The sequence below is a fragment of the Rhinolophus hipposideros genome (genome assembly GCF_964194185.1).
Source record: "Rhinolophus hipposideros genome assembly, chromosome: 22".
NCBI lineage: Eukaryota > Metazoa > Chordata > Mammalia > Chiroptera > Rhinolophidae > Rhinolophus > Rhinolophus hipposideros.
Genome location: NC_138068.1, coordinates 25165737 through 25180575, shown reverse-complemented (window position 1 = coordinate 25180575; position 14839 = coordinate 25165737). Strand labels below are relative to the sequence as shown.

The 14839-nt window shown below is 43.1% G+C and overlaps 1 protein-coding gene across 1 annotated transcript in view; it reads left to right on the top strand.

Annotated features, from left to right (window-relative positions):
- Positions 1-14839, top strand: part of DNAAF9 (dynein axonemal assembly factor 9) — a 117434-nt gene that overhangs the window by 59915 nt on the left and 42680 nt on the right. Inside the window, exons 17-21 of the mRNA XM_081034652.1 lie at positions 1964-2075; positions 2836-2906; positions 3860-3910; positions 4499-4586; positions 12132-12235. Coding sequence (XP_080890778.1) covers positions 1964-2075; positions 2836-2906; positions 3860-3910; positions 4499-4586; positions 12132-12235 — 426 coding nt within the window. The remainder of the gene's footprint in view (positions 1-1963; positions 2076-2835; positions 2907-3859; positions 3911-4498; positions 4587-12131; positions 12236-14839) is intronic.

The following is a 14839-nucleotide window of genomic DNA, read 5'->3' as shown; positions in this document are numbered from 1 at the left end:
TCAACGCAAATGCGCCCGCCCCCACCGCCAGTGGAAAAGCAGGAGTGTTATCTGCAGAGAGAATTTTGTAAGGTTGTGAGTAATTTCTGTTTTTATAACGTATCTGCTCCTGTATCTGTCTGCATTTTGTGTTGACGTTCTTTTAGAACTAATTGAGACTTTTTTATGACATCATCAAGATGCTGGGAAATGCTTTCTGATATTTAGGTGATAATGCTGTATCTCCTCGCTAGACTTTAAATTCCCTGACTTCCTTCCTTAGACTCTTGTGCAGTGCTCTGGAAGGTGCTTTGCCCAGAAGTGGGTGATTAGGAGTCCCGTAGACTCATATTACTGTGTTAAGTATGCATTCAGCAGCCACTAATGAAATTGGAAAGGAGAAATGGGAAGTTGGTGCTTTCTGTCGAAATCCCATCTCGTCTTCCAGGCAGAAAGGGAGTTCTGCCTCCTGCAAGCTTCCCTATTGATTTCTCCTCACAAGTACTTACAGTTTGTACTACATAAATCAGGAGGTAATTATACTAAGGTGTCATATGATGACTTTTTATAAGAATGCTCTCATCTCTCCAACTGCTGTATGCATTATAAGGTTTCCTAAGATAGGGACCATGTTTTATATATTTTCTCCCAATGCCACATGGTGGGAAGCACACAGCAAGTGTCTAACAAATGCTACATGTATTCTTTTTCATGTTCTCTCTCCCTTTACTCAATACCAGATGCCAAGTGTGAAAGTGAGAGATTAGGAACCCACAGGATTTGTCTTCCTAATTAACCTGGGAACCAAAGAAGTGGGGTTCCCACTGTCACTTGAGAGGGACCATGTAGCCCAGTAAGGTTCTGTGTCTTCAGATGCTCAGAATTCTTTGAAACAGATTTAGATTAACTTTCCAATTGTCGAGACTAATTAGAAAGTTAACTAAAATATAAAATCCTACCTGTCACTTTGTACATTCTTTTTATCATGACAACATGGAAAATTAGGACTTTGGCTTTAATTGTGTTCTTTTTCTTTTCAACTTTTTTTTTTAAAAGAATCTAGCAATTCCTTCAAGAGCCCTAGGTCTTTTTTGTCTCTGTCCTAAGGGTGGAATGGGTCCCGGGCTCCAGGAGATCTGCACCTAGCCATTTAGTGACATCAGGCCAGGAGGGGACAGGACCTGAGAGGGCTCATCGTGCTACCTACACACATGTCCCTCAATAGATGGTCACGGTCATCTCAGACCCTGGCGCTGCCTCATACAAATTCCTGCATTTCTGCTAGATTCCCCAAGAATTGTTCCATTTTCACTAGTTTTAACTGATAAATTAGGGTTTTTTTTTTACCAGCCATTCAGGAGCTCTGTCGGAGTTGCTCCAGTTTTTTTTTTTTTTTTTAGCTTATTGAAGCCTCTAGTTTTTGTTTTGCCATAAAAGCTTAAATAACTTAATTTTCTTGGTACTGAAAGTAGCATTTGTAGGTTTTGACATGTACCCCAAAATATCCATGAAGACACATATACCAAACGAATGACCACCTTTCCAGACTTGCTCAGAACTTGAGCCCTCACCAAACCAGGAGTTAGTGAGAGTACGGACGTGCTGGGATGTGAAGAGTATGTGAGTGTACATAAGCCTAGAAGAAGCCCCTCCACCTGGGGGCTAGTCACAGTTAAGAGTGAGGGCTGTTGTGTTGCCTGTTAGGGAGGATAAGCAGTTTGAGGGAATTTATAGGAACATAAAGATACTCTTCTAGCCCAAGTGTGTCTCTGATCAAGAAGTAATTGTAAGGAAGCTTGTGTGATCCTGAAGTCATCTCCCAGCTCTGATATATTTCAGGATAACTTGAGTTTTTCTTAGAGACTCTCCAGTATTCTTTTGCAATGCAACTTAAAGCAGTATTTTGTGGTCTGTTTTTTACGGATCTGTCCCTGAAGGTTTAAGACTGACAACTGGTCTTACTCTGTTTTCTAATTTGCTACAGGCTTGTATGACTGTCTATGACATTCCAGACTTGCTGGGAGGAAGAGGGTGCTTAGGCTCTGTGGTCTTCTCAGAATCGTTTTTAACATCTCAGATCTTGGTGAAAGAAAAGGGTAAGTATCTATGGTCTTTGGAGAGCAAAGCTTGAAATTTTGGGGGGAGGAGGGTCAAAATAAACCATAAACTAAGTCAAAAGACCAGCAATAAACTTGTGAAGATATTAGAATACTTATAATAAACAAGGATAAACAAATCTTAATTTAAAGAAGAGTTCTTACAAATTAATAAGGGAAAGACAAGCTACCCAATGATAAATGGGCAAAAAATACAAATAGACAGTTCACAGACATGGAGAACAAAACAGGGAGATATGTTTATATATAGCGTATATATTATCTTCACATATGCATACATATGAATATGTACAGCCTTACTAGTAGTCAAGAAGTAGCAATTTGAAACAGTTAGATCCTTTTTTTTTTTTACCCATTATGTTGACCAAAAAAAATTCTAGAGAATGATAATATCCAGTGCTGGTAGGATGAGCCTGATCATGTTTTGTTTGATTTTTATTATGTTCCCATGTACTTCCTTGATAAAAATTGTAAATAAAAAGGACTAATTCCCAGAACTTTTCATTTAAATGTGTGTTTCTGTTTGTTGTAAAAATTAATGGAGTTAATCACATGGGGAAACCTTTCATTAGTCTCCCTGTCACCAGAAGAGGAAGTCTTCGTTTTCTGAGGGCATCAGACTCTGTATTAATAAGAGGAGCCTTTGCTACTGAGAAGCGGAAGGGCATTAGCCATCTGGGACCTGCAAGGTGGGCTCAGGTGGTGGTCAGTAACCTGCATGTCTGTGGTCTTCCTACAGATGGCACTGTTACCACAGAAACCAACTCCATAGTCCTGACAGCCGCCATACCCAGATTCTGCTCCTGGCTGGTCAGTGTCATTCAAGTGAAGTGGACGTAAACATGGAGAAATCGGGGAGAGCGTTTGAGGAAGAGCCTCTTCATTGGGTCTCTGGTGGACTGTCAGATCCTGAACTAGCTACTGTTCAAGAATGGAAGTTTTTATCTCAGCTCTTTCTCTTTATACAAACGAATCTAGTTTCTTTAACTCTCTTATAATCTTGGGAAAGTTCTAAAAGAAAGGAACTAAGTTATCTGGGTTCCTGTTAAATTGTGAAAGGAAGAAATTAGCAGCCTCATTTTATAGATGACGAGACTGAGGCTTAGAAATTGGTCAGCCTGTCCAAGGTCACACAGATAATGAGGAGTGGATCATGTGGCTCCCTTGTCTGATGAGAATAGTTAGTGCTAAGTTTGTACAGCAGTGTGTCTCTCTCTATGTGTGGAAAGGTCCCATCTTCCTTGGTGGGACTTGGTCTGAAACTCTGGTGCCTTGGGACGTAGAAAGTATCACAGCAGTGAGTCTGGTAATGATCTAAGTACCCATTTTGGAAGCTGTTTATATTCTGTTTCTACAGTTCTGACTTGGATAGGGAAAAACAAGAGTTATCTTCTAACATGAACATGTTTAAATGAGAACGCACTCAGAAAATATTTTTGTGTTGTCTTTCCTTCGTCCCCAAAATAGTTGTTTTTTTCTCTGAAGTGAAATGTAAGTGGAGACTAACACATCCTCTCTGTATATCGTAAGCTCATTTAGCTGGACCTCAAGTCCCAGTGAGAGAGCCCACCATGGCCTTGGGCTCTGAGCCTTGATGACCAATAGCCAACTGTGCCAGCTGTCAGGACCTGAGAGACTGGATTTGGTGGAGGGACACCCAGACAGTCCCCTGGAAATAGTTGAACACAGGGTGGGGGAGGGGCACCTAGCAGAGTTCTGCCCTTGAAGTAGTACCTGAAAATCTGTACTCCTTTTGGACACAGGTAGACGATAATGAAGTAAAATTGTCTGAGAAAACCCAGCAAGGAGTGAAGGTAAGCAGCTTTCTTATTCTTAATGTTAATATATCAAAATGAAATGTAAACAATTTATAAAGATAATTTAAAATATCTCATCTTAGGGCTCATCTAAAGGATCTGTACTTCTTTGGCTCAATTCCTGTTTGCATTCTTTCCCTTCCCAGTAGAGCTCTAGAAATAACCATTTATGGGATACACACTTAGAGGGATTCTCTCTACCATTTAAACCTTTTGGGTGTGTGTGTGTGTATCTCCAAGTACCATTAAAAGCAGATCTCAGAATGGCCTACACATACAGAACTAGAGATCAAAGCTTTAGTCCAAGAGAGCTTCCTCTGGAGAACATAAATCCACTGGAACTTGAACAAGTATGGCAGGCTTTGGTGCCTGGACTCAGCGAGGACCTTACATTCTTTTTCTCAGCACAAATCAAGGATTCCAGTAACATAGTAAAGAGCCAGGCAATGTCAAAGGCAGTGGAAGAAGTTGAGTATATCTGGGAGTGACACAGCTGCTTTTGTAGACAGACAAACTTGGGCAGGACTTTCGATCTGTGAATGTTTATGCTATAAATCACCTGCTCTTTGTGTTTGTTTTTTAAAGGGTGATGAATGTTTCCTGGGCACTTTTCTAACAGGAGGAGAAGGAGCATATCTTTATCCCAGCAATCCACAGTGCTGGCCTGAGGAAGGTGAGCTGGTCTGGGTCTCTTTTGCACGGAAGTTGTGATTAATAATACATGTTATATTTGAAAAGACTTGTTGGTGTAGAAGTGTTTGTGGGTTTTTTTACAGTTTTTCTCCTTTGATCCACTCATTTTGCAGATGAGCAGATGAGGAAACTTGTGCTAGGAAGGGCTGGCCCAGAACTGCACCTGGTCCTCTTGTTGCTGCCTGAGAATTGCTCAGAATGGGCTAGAGCAACAACATGTCTAGAAATAGAATCTGTGGACCTAAACGAAATCTGGATGAGTTTTCCATTGTTATGTAACAAGTTACCACAAATTCAGTAGCTTAAAACAACACACATTTATTATCTCGCAATTTTCTAGGTCAAGTTCAGGGCAGTCTTGGCTGAATTCATGTCTAGGGTCTCCTAAGCCCAAAGTCAAGGCATCAGCCAGACGAGACTCTTATCTGGAGGCTCTGGGGAAGAACCTGCGCCCAACTCATCCAGAGTGTTGGCAGAATCCGGTTCCTTCGGGTTGCGGAACTAAGGTCCCTGCTTCATTGCTGGCTGTGAGCCAGGACCACTTTGAGCTCCTCCTTCCGGGGGCCTTTGCCCTGTGACTCCTCCATCTCAGCAACACTGAACCTCCCTTGCGTTGTTAAATCTCTCATTCTTTTACTCTCTGAATTCCTCTTCTGCTACCAGCCAGAGAAAACTGAACATAAAAGGCTCCTGTGATTGGAGGAGGCCCACTCAGATAATCTCCCTCTGCCCTGTAAGAGTACACGAACACCAGAGGGACATCCAGGATGAGTGTTGTGGGGGCCATCTTAAAGTTACGCCTACCACAGTCTACCCTCTGGCCCCTACGGTGCATGCCTCTCCCTCGTGCAAAATACAGTCACCCCTTCCCCAGGGTCTCATCCCATTATGGTAACAGTTTAAAGTCCCAAATCTCATCATGAAGATGATCTAAATGAGGTGTGGATGAGGCTCTGCAGTGTGTAGTCCATTGAGTAGTCTCCATCTGTGGGGTTGTGACACTACAGAGACAAGCTATCTGCCCCAGCCCTCCCTCCCAACACACAAGGTGGGACCAGCATAGGATAACAGTGACATTCAGGTTCAAAAAGGGAGGACGTGGAAGGTAAAAAGGAGTCACTAGGCCAAGGCACTTTGAAATCCAGCTGAGCAGACTCCAGTTTCTGGATCAGGTGTCACGGTGCTGGAATAGTCCTCCTGAGTTCTTCACTCTGCCCCTGGGGCTCATGGTTCCACCCTCTGAACTCTTCGTTTTGCCCTCTGGGCTTGTGGCTACACCTTTGTCCTCCTTCCTTTTTCATGAAGATGGTACTTTGTAGCTGAGTAGTTTTATCAGCCTACTTCTTAACAGTAAAATTTTGGGGATCCTACAATCTTTTGTCTGTCCCTTTCCATCTAAGATGGCAGTGTTTCTGCTGACATAAAATTCTTAAGAACTTTGTTGGTCTCGTATGGATTTCATGGGGATTCATGCTCCCTTTTGGTTTCCTCAAAATAACATTTTCTTATGAGTCCTATTCTTGCCCTGTTAGATACAGACATTTTGTGGAGGAAGAGTTGTGACTTGCTATACACATTTATCCATCTCTTCTAAGCAAATCCCCTTTCTGGATAATTTGTTCTTGAAAATATTCTTTCCGGTGGCACTTTTCTCAGATCCTGCTTTTCCCGTTAATTTCTGGCTAGTTGCACCGACCAGCATTGAAATCTCTGGCAAGTTGGTATGTTGGCCTTCCCTGAATGTTTGCCACTTTGCTATCGTTTTTGACATCACTAGATACAGAACTGTCTGTGCTTTGCCCAGATAAAGTCAGCCCTTTTGGCAGGCCTGCCCTTCTCCCTCATGAGACCACAGAGCTAGAGTGGAGGGCACGTGAATAGCCTCATGCTAAAACACCACAGATGTCCACTCTTCTTATCAAGCTTCAGTAGAATTTCTCAAATGATGCTTCTCAGTTTTGTTGTATAACGATGGTCCATTTCCTAGTCCTTAAATTGTTGTATTGAACCACCAGTCCAGTTTTGTGGCTGCCTCCTGGGGAGAGGGTTTGCCACAGTCCTCACAGCCATTTCTGAAGTCCCATCCCTCAGGACTTTTGGCAGATATTTTCACCTAATGAATTCTAGGTTGACAGTTTCTTCCTGTGCTTTATAGATGCTGTTCCATCCTACTCTCTTCTTGCTTGCATTGTTTCTGAACAGACATCTACTGCCATCCTTATCTTTGTCCCTTTCTGAGGTTTTCTTCCCCACTCCAGATTTTCTATCTATCACAGATTTTAAGCCATTTAATTTTTATGTGGTACGATTTTGGTGTGGTTTTCTTCACATTGCTTGTGATTGAGATTCTTTTAGCTTCTTGATTGATGAATTTTCTCAAATTTGGAAATTTTTTGGCCATTATTTCTTTAGTTATTTCCCCCCTCTCCTTCAGGGACTCCAGTTTCATAGATTTGACTGCCTGAAGTTGTCCCACAACTCCATGATGATCCATACAATTATTTTCAGTCATTTTGCTCTTTGCATTTTATTTTGCATAGTTTCTATTTTTATATATTCCAATTTACTAACCTTCTGCATTGTTGTTATGTTTGTTACCATTTGTTAAGGGGAGCACAGGGTGCTAGATGGTGAGCCAAGTTCAACAAAAGACCACAAAAGGAATTGAAACAGAGACGTTTAGAGGAAGTACATGGCATGCCTTGGGGAGCCACACAGGGAGGGCAAGGCAGGATACAAGCAGAAAGAGTGGCAGGACCTGGGGCACATGCCTCTGTTAGGGTCCAGGGGTGGGCTGCTTTGGGATTCCCAGCCTAAGGCCAGATTGGTCAATTCAAACCAAAAAGTGGGGTTTTGGTATGCTCCACTGGGCTCTTATCTGAGGGGTGCACCGAGGAAGGTGCTAGGAGGCTGGGGAGACTTGATCACAAGGGCTGTTGGGGAAGTCATCTCAGGAACTTACATCTGCTTGTGATTGGGCTGTTATCTAGAGCGTGTGCTTGCATAGGGGCCTTCTGTCAGTCAAAGGGCCCTGCAGGCCGCTTGGCCAGACAAAATGGGTGCTGAGCAGCAGTCCTATGGAGTAGCGGAACTAAACTGTCAACAGTTGTGTAATGTCATTAACCTCATCCAGTGTAGTTTTCTTTTCAGACTTTGTATATTTTATCTCTAGAAGTTTGACTTAATTTTTTACATCTTTCATATTTTAAGTTAACATGGTTCAGTCTTTATTCTAGCTTCTGGCACATACGGGATACAGTTACAATAATTATTTTAGTATATTTTTCTTATAGTACCATCATCTGGGCCTTGCTTTAAACTTTGTTAGGCAGGAAGCAAAGTAGCATTTAGTTTAGGGATAATTATATCCCTCTATTGAGGCACAATCCTTCTGGGTACTCTACCTGACGACCCTGTGAAGTAGGAGGTTTTCCACGGTGGCTGGTGGGACTGAGCAGACAGTCCAGTGCAAGATATGGGTTGATGTTCATTGTTTTACATAGGAATGTCCAGTTTTTCCAGCACTATTTGTTGAAAAGACTTTTCCCCTTTGAATTGCCTTTGCACCTTTGTTGAATATCAACTGACCATTTATTTACTATTTCCTACGGCCTCAGTGGATGGTTGGCACTCAGGCAGCTCCTTCATTCTCCCTGTAGTTCTTTCTAGATTCCAGGGTGTTTTCTTCTATTGGACAGCGATTGTTTAGCAGTGAGAAGCAGCAGCACAGGTCGCACTGACACATGGGGCAGTCAGCACAGCCTGAGAACTATGGTGGCCAAGCTGAGTTTCAGCTTCCTATGATGGGAAGGCCCAGGAAGTGGTCATCTGCTGTCTGCTGCCTTCGTTCTGCACCCTCTCATGTGTTCCCTTGTGCCCACATGAAGCTATTACAGAACATTTAAAAGAGAAAGTTCTCTGCAACACTAGACATGAATGAATTCCACAGCATGAATGACTGAGGAACAGGATGTTGAGAGAGGTCAGCAAGTCACAGAAGGACAGGTTTCTGGGTTTTGTGGTTTGGGTGGTTTTCTTTAAACCATATGTAGACATTTCACACATTAACACACACAGAAAATGAAAATTATCCAGCCATTACGTCATAATGTTTCCCCAGCAATGATAAATGTTCCCTCTTCACACAGGTTGGGCCATGAGAGGATTTTTATTTGGACAGCCAGTTGTCTGATGGAGGACAAACTAAATTCTTCATTGACACTTGGTGTCTCTTTTTGCCCTGAAAGCTCGTCCTTCTCTTACTGGCTTCCTGGAGGTGCAGAGGTCAATCAAAGACCGAATCATGCTGCAGTCCCCTGCTGCTTCATGGATAGTGAGAAGGCACATCCTCTCACCTTGGGTTTTCACACTCACAGAATGGAGCAGGAATGACAGAGCCTATCCACTAAGGGCACCAAGGATTAGACAAGGAACCAGAGAGATCTCGTCAGGAGTTGGCTACCCCAGTCACTGTGAAACCCCTGCAAAGGAAGGCCTGTCCCTTCTGACCAGAGTCTGATAAGTCATGAATCCAGAGCAGGTACCAGAAGTGTTATTACTAAAAGTGGATTAGGATCTAAGAGAACAGCCAGGGCACTGGCACCGGGCCACCCAGTGAGTCACTTCAGTTATTTAAGGCCTGCTCTGGGAATAATGACAGAGTTACTCCCAGAGCCAGACTGAGGGGTAGCTGCTGTACCAGTACTAAAACCAGTTCTTGTTTACGAGTCCCTGCCCTGGGCCAGGCCCCACAAGGAGTGTTTCCAACACTGCCTGGTGAAATTCTTTCCATATTGTTTTGAGGCTTCAGATCTACAGGGAGAGAAAGTGCTGGAGATGACCTCCCTGATTTCCTTTTTCCCCTAGCTTCCCAGTGAGCACTTGGAATGTACTGACTCTCGGATCTGTGCTCTTTTCTGGAAGCTTTGGGAGGATTTCGAGGTTTGTCCAGGAGGCTTTTGAATGGTATTGGGCTTATTTCTGAGAAGCTTCTTGTTAGAGGTACACAGGAGGAGGGTGAGTCCAGGACTTGGAAGGGTGTGGATACTAAGCAATAGGTATGGGAACAATTTCTACCTCCTGACACCTGTTGACTCTCTTTTCTCTGTAAACAGTAGGTAGAGTCATCTTGTGGCCGGAATTGATGAGGTTGTGGTATTCGGAGAGTGTTGAAGATCTTGGCTGGGCCCTGGGGGGGTTGGTGGGAGGGGTTGGGAGACGGCAGTGGAAGGACTGCTGGGCAGGACCGTGGGCTTGTTGAGGGTGAGGAAGCAGAGAAAGCCCGTTGTCAGATTAGCCACACATGCGCTCTGGAGAGAGCATAAGGAAAGGGAAAGGGGTGAGAGAACGGAAGGGGTCCAGTGTGGTACAGTGCCCTGGCAATCTGTGTTCTGTACCTGGCTGCACTATGAGATAGTTCTGTGACTTTTGGGAAAATCTCTCTAAACTTGCGTTTCCCCAATAGTCCTATAAGGAGAATAATATTTCCTTTTATAATTGTCATGAAGATGGAAAACTAATGCATATGACATGCTTGGTACTTAGAAAATACTGAGTAAAATCTGTTTCCATCCCTTCTCCTGAAAAAAGGGATTAAGTAGGTCCTGTCCCAGGGATCTTCCCTGGATGTGGATGAGAGGAGAGTCAGAAATTTCTGAGTAACAGGAAAATAGGGGGACTGAAGGCTTTTAAGGCTCATGACATCAGAGGATGAGGTTTTTGAAGTGAGGTAGCTAGAAGGATGATCGGGCCCTGTGGTTAGTCAGAGAATACGTTCTGGAGCTGAAGATTCCAGAGGTGAAAACGTTCTGGGTGCTGCTTTACTGCTGTGGAGTTGGGATTGAGGAGCAGTGAATCCAGAATGTGCCTTGGACCATCCCCTAATCCCTCAGAAGGAACAGGAGTGTTGACTTTGAAAGGGAAGGCCATGGGCATATTGAGAAGCTATTCAAAATGTCGGGGCATGATTAGGAGGGCAGTAGAAATGAGCAGTGAAGGAAAGAAGGGTCTGTGTCTCTAAAGGAATAAAAGTATTCGCCAGCATGGAGGGGAATGGTCTGGGAACAGCAGGGAGGAACCTTGGCGTGGGTAGAGGATGAGGCTAGGGCATGAGTAGCCACGACTCAGATGGGCCCTAGGGCAAGGCTGTGTGCAGGGGAGGCCAGGCTTTACTTGTTAGAGGTGGGAGACTTATTTGAACCTGGATGCCTTGAACTAGGCTGGCTGGTTGCTGGCTGCTGCTGCCTCAGATGGTAGGGTTGGCGTTAGTTCTCTCTAGCTGATTATCTAGTTTTTTCATTGATACTCAGGCTCTGAACCTTCCTCTTTTACCTAAAAACTGCATCCATCTCCTCAACTTCTCCCCACCCGCATTAACACGCGTACACAGTCTCACACACTCACCAGGCTTCTCTCTGGCCCCTGCAACCCCACCTCTTCAGGATACCTTCAAAACATGAAGTGTCTAAAATCCCTCACCTTGGCTTTTGCTCTTGTCATGACAACCTCTAGAGCCTTGGGACTACCTTCCTAGAGCTACAGTTCATGGAATCAGCCCCTCTTCTTTGTCTCCTGTCCTTCACCTTAGCAATAAGATATAGATGACAGTGTGCCCAAGCCTGTGCCTTGAGTCCAAGAAGGACTTCCTCTCTTCCCTATATGTCAAAACAGAGAAAGAAAGGCTGTTACAGGAACAGAAAGGATCCAGCTGGGACCAGCTCCAGAAAGCAGCTTTACCCAGGAGTCTTATCACTGTTCTGAGTGCTTCATCTGGGTCTCCAAAGCAAGCCCAGGACCGGCCTTAATCCTTGTCATGTTAACTGTCCTATCTGTGGTTTGCCACCTAGAGCCCATACTGAGCTATTCCTTATGACCTTAGCCACCCAGGAAATAGCAGCTCATCTTAGACCTGAATCCTTGTCCTGAGGAACCCACATCCGATGTCCACGCCCCACCCATCTTGCTTTTGTGAACTACAGAACAGTAGACCTTCAGTGTCTGTAGAACCCCGTTACTGCCTAACTCAAATGTTCATTTGCTGGACAGAGGGACCCTTAGGCTCCCTTCATCAGTCTTTCCCCTGAGACCCTAGTGCTCCTTAAGTGAGGGATAACGGTCTCTTTAGAGATGAGCCAGCTTCTGCCAGCATAGGAGAAAGGAGCACCTAGAAACTCAGTAATGGAGCACACGTACCCGAAGTCTTTTTTTAGTGTATTTTCCTGAAAGACAGCCATATGTCTTTGAATGCGAATTTTGCATCTCCCCATCAGCTGATAACTTTCTCATTTGTTTTTTTTCTAATTCTGCAAAAAGTGTATCTGATGCTTGATTTTCCTCTGAGGCTCTAGGAGGGCACGTTGGCTTCCCCAGAGCACAGAGCTCAGCATAAACATCATGTAACTTCAGCAGTATATATACTGGTCTCTAGTTACCACTTTGGCATGCCCTGGTACCTGCAAGAAGGACATTGGTTTCTGGCCCCCAGGATCCAGCCCTCCAGCTCTGACCAGTTCTGTTTTCCTTCCAGGGAAAGTGTATTTCTTCTCTAGTGGCCTTCTGTTTTCTCACCGTCATCATGGAAGTATCATCATTTCCAAGGATCACGTGAATTCCATTTCATTCTATGATGGGGTAGGTGTTTTACCAGTGCATAGCTTTAGTGTTCAGAGAGATACCCTCCTGAGGGGAAAACCAAATAACTCCCTGTCCCCACTCCACCACCATGGGGCAGGATTCAGGAGTCAGCACTGCCCTTGAGGCAGGGGACCTTGTGAACCTCACTGCTCTGTAAAGAGCTTAACTAGAAAGGGTTTCTGGGTCAGGAGGGCCAGCAACTACTCATGGGCAATTAACTCATTCCAGAGAGGATCAGAAAGTAGGCTGAAGAAGGCCTCCATTGTCTCCTGACAGGTGGCCTCCTGCTTAGGGACACAAAGCTCACCCACTTAAAATCTGGAAAGAAGCTGCTTCCTGTAACATTCATGGGGCTCCACCCACGTATTAGTATGGGAAACAATTTTAAGTGAGCCAGAGAGGGAGAGAAATGGCTAACTTTCTCCATAAGGACTTAGCCCTACCCTGTCATGCAGACTTAACCTCCAGCTGCAGAAAGTTCCACCCCCAGAACCATCCTTTAACTTCTGCATCAACACTTCCCCTTTCCCCTGGAGGAAGAGGGTAGTTAGGAGTTTCCTCTAGCGTGTACCCCTTGGCCAGAGCACAGCTTGTTTCTCAATGTGACACTCAACCTCACCCTCGACACCAGCTTGTTTGGGAGCAGGACAGACTAGATGAGATGGTTTCAGCAGCAGGTCAGAAAATGAAATCTGTGTGCAGTTTTTGAAAGAATTCTCTCCCCCACGTGGAAACTGCTGCCTTAAAGCATGTTCGGAAATGCAGGCAGCCCACTGAGTCAGAGTGGATGGCCCTATGGATAAAAACTTTGATATTAAGTTAGGTCTCCCAGCGTCGGAGGAGAAAGGATGAATCATTCAAGTTACTGGGACTATAAGTTAGCTCACTTTGTGTGTGTGTGTGGGGGGGGGGGGGGGCAAAGGAGTCTTACCTCACATCAAAAATCGAAATAAACTTCCGATAGATTAAAATTAAATATTTTAAAACTTCACAAGTAGAAGGAAGAACATTTTTTAAAATTGATTATTTATTAAACCTCTAGGAATGGAAAGACTCTCTAGCTTAGAAACAATATAAGAAAAACATGTCAAATTTGACCACTTACGGATTTTTAAAATTTTAGCTGACAATTTATTGAAGTATACTTCAAATACAATTAGCTATCCACTGAAAGTTTTGACAGATGTATACACTCATGAAACCATCGCAATCAAGATACAGAAGAATCAATACCCCAAAAAAGTTTTCTAATGTCCTTTTGCGGTTCATCTTTCCCTCTCTTCTGGCTTCAGGCAACCACTGATTAGTTTTCTGTGACTAGATTAGTTTGCATTTTCTGAAGTTTTATATATTGTATAAATGGACATTCATTGTACATTCTGTACCCTTTTGAGTCTGGCATTTTTTCACTCAGCGTAATGATCTTTAGATTCGTCCATGTTGTATGTATCAGTAGTCAGTTCCTTTGAATTGCTTTGTTGCTGAATAGTATTCCATTCTATGGATATAGCATAAAATTTATCAGACTAATCATTTAAAACTCTTAAAAGTATCTCAAAAAGAATTAAAAAGCAGAAACTAAGCTGGGAAAAACATTTTTAGTGATTAAAAAAATGAGTTAATATTTCTTTTCTATGAAGAGCTCTATATTTATTAACATGAAAACAGTCCCATCCCAGGTCAGAGGTGTTCGGAGGATCTGAGGGTAGTTAACATATACAGGCATACCTTGTCTTACTATGCTTCACAGATGTTGCCTTTTTTATGAACTGAAGGCAAGACCCTCCACCAGCAAAAAGATTACAACTCACTTTATTGCAGTACTCGCTTTATTGTGCTGGTCTGGAACTGAACCCACAATATCTCCGAGGTGTGCCTGTAAATGGAAGCACATCAGAAACGGCCTCGCACTGCCATGTGTAATAGTAAATTAGCAAAGAGTAGATAAAAGGTACTATTGGTAGAGGAGAAATGGAATAGGTATGAATGTCCAGCCATAGGGTTGGCTTACAGGGGAATGGGATGCAGTGTTTACAAATGTTTACAGATAGTTTGCAACAACATGGAAGATGCTAACAGTAAGTTTTAAAAGCAAAATATGGAAATATAAAAATAAATATGATTTCCCAATGCCAAAAAAAGGCAAGTCAAGTACTAAAATGTTAGCTAGTTGGGTTTAGGTGGTGGGACTTTAAATTACTTTTTAAAACCTTCTCTATACTATTTTTGTATTTTTTTTCAAATTTTTAATTAATGGACATATTGCTTTTATAATGAAAAATTAAATGTTAAAAAAACCTTTTCTCCTATGATCGGGAATAAGTCAAGGATGCTCGCTTTTGCCACTTTTATTCAACATAGCGTTGGAAGTTCTAGCCAAAGCAGTTGGTCAAGAAAAAGAAATTAAAGTAATCTAAATTGGAAAGGAAGAAGTAAAATTATCTCTGTTCACAGATTACATGATCTTATGTGTAGAAAACCCACATATCTAGATTCCACACACACACAAAAAACCTGTTAGAGTTAATAAATGAATTCATAAAAGTTGCAGGATATAAAACACAAAAATTGTATGTCTATACCCTAGCAATGACCAATTTG